The sequence below is a fragment of the Sphaeroforma arctica genome, assembly GCF_001186125.1.
Source record: "Sphaeroforma arctica JP610 unplaced genomic scaffold supercont1.5490, whole genome shotgun sequence".
NCBI classification, from domain to species: Eukaryota; class Ichthyosporea; order Ichthyophonida; genus Sphaeroforma; species Sphaeroforma arctica.
Genome location: NW_014035068.1, coordinates 227 through 1,954, shown reverse-complemented (window position 1 = coordinate 1,954; position 1,728 = coordinate 227). Strand labels below are relative to the sequence as shown.

Genomic DNA, 1,728 nt, shown 5'->3' with positions numbered 1-1,728 from the left:
TATGTATTCAATGAGAGACTCCTATATGATATACAACGTGGACGTACACATATGCTTCTCTTTCCTACTCACTCAGGGGTTCCGAATGCTCGAACACCGGGCGAAGCACAAAGGACTCAAGAACTTTAGAATCATGCGTGTGTGCTTGGGTATGTTTGCGCCTATCCACCAGGAATATGCGTTAAACGGCTATCTCTACGTTTATTTGGGCGTTTGTTCATGCTGTGTGTCTATACCCATGTACGCGTGTGCCTCTGCTGACTGGTGTGTTTGCGTACGTGGACACAGAGTTCACTTAGTGCCGTTGCGATGCAGAAACGTATAGTCTATTTACACACTATCGCAAACACTCACGTGCACACACAGACACACAGACAAGAAACGAATGGCATACACTTGCCTCATAGTACACACACACGGTATCAAACAGTACCCAAACCATGAGGATATAAGTATACATACTTGCCTTTGTACACACACAAGCAAACACACACATTTATGTGACCACTTATATACAATACACAAGCGAGCGCCTTTCTCAGGTGATTTTCATGTTTTAGAGTGTAAAATGTAGGGTTTAGGGTTTATTTGTTCGTGTCTGGAAGTGGACATAGGCTGACGTTAAGAGATCGCCAGATACGCAGAACTCAGGCGCATACCATACCCAACTCATTGCACACGCATTTCTATCTATCCTGCACTAGATACCTACACATACCTTGATGCACGCGTGTGTACTTTAACCGACACATGTATCTGTACACTTATATACATACCACACACACAACCCCGTTCCTAACTATCCTGCGCCAGATACGCATACATGCCTTTATGTACGCGTATGTACATCAACCGACACAAATATCTGTACACTTATGTATATACCACACACCCACCCATACAACCCGTTCTTATCCATCCTGAACCAGATACGTACACATACTTTGATGAAGATGTGTGTACATCAACCGACACACATGCCTGCGTACATATATACATACCACACACACACACACAACCCGTTCTATCCATCCTGCACCAGATATGTACACATACCTTGATGAAGATGTGTGTACATCAATCCACACACATACCTGCTTACATATATACATACCACACACACACACACAACCCGTTCCTATCTATCATGCACAGGATACGTCTCTACGTACGCGTATGTACACCAACCGACACATATATCTGCGCACTTATATACACACCACCCATCCACCCACACCCCACCCATCCCTCAGGCGACCTCTCCCGGCTCATCGTATCTGGCGGAGGCCATAGACTGACGCTAAGAGACCGGTTAGAGCGAAGGAAAGAGGCGGATATCATGCTGGATGCACGCGCGTTCTTGATCCACAAGATTCTCAAGTGGTGTAAGAGAGTGTCGTCGACTGAGACGAACTACTCGATTGTGGTCGAGACGACCAATCTGCAGTGCTTTGAGACGCTGAAGTCGCTGTATGTGGCTGCTGCTGTCTCTGTGTGTGTGTGTGTGTGTGTGTGATTGGGTCTATGGGTGTGTGTGGATGTGTGTATATGTGGCTGCTTCTCTCTCTGTGTGTGTGTGTGTGTGTTTGATTGGGTTTATGGTTGTGTATGGAGGTGTGTAGTATGTGGCTGCTTCTCTCTCTCTCTCTGTGTGTGTGGATGTGATTGTGTCTATGGGTATGTGTGGAGGTGTGTAGTATGTGGCTGCTTCTCTCTCTCTCTCTGTGT

General features: G+C 46.1%; 1 protein-coding gene across 1 annotated transcript; it reads left to right on the top strand.

Moving 5' to 3' along the window:
* Positions 1–25: 25 nt before the first annotated feature.
* Positions 26–1,380, top strand: SARC_15026 (hypothetical protein; the record flags this gene model as incomplete). The annotated part of the gene is made up of 2 exons (XM_014290843.1): positions 26–149; positions 1,254–1,380. Coding segments are annotated over 2 exons (251 nt in total), but the record flags the coding sequence as incomplete, so codon positions are not given.
* Positions 1,381–1,728: the final 348 nt, after the last annotated feature.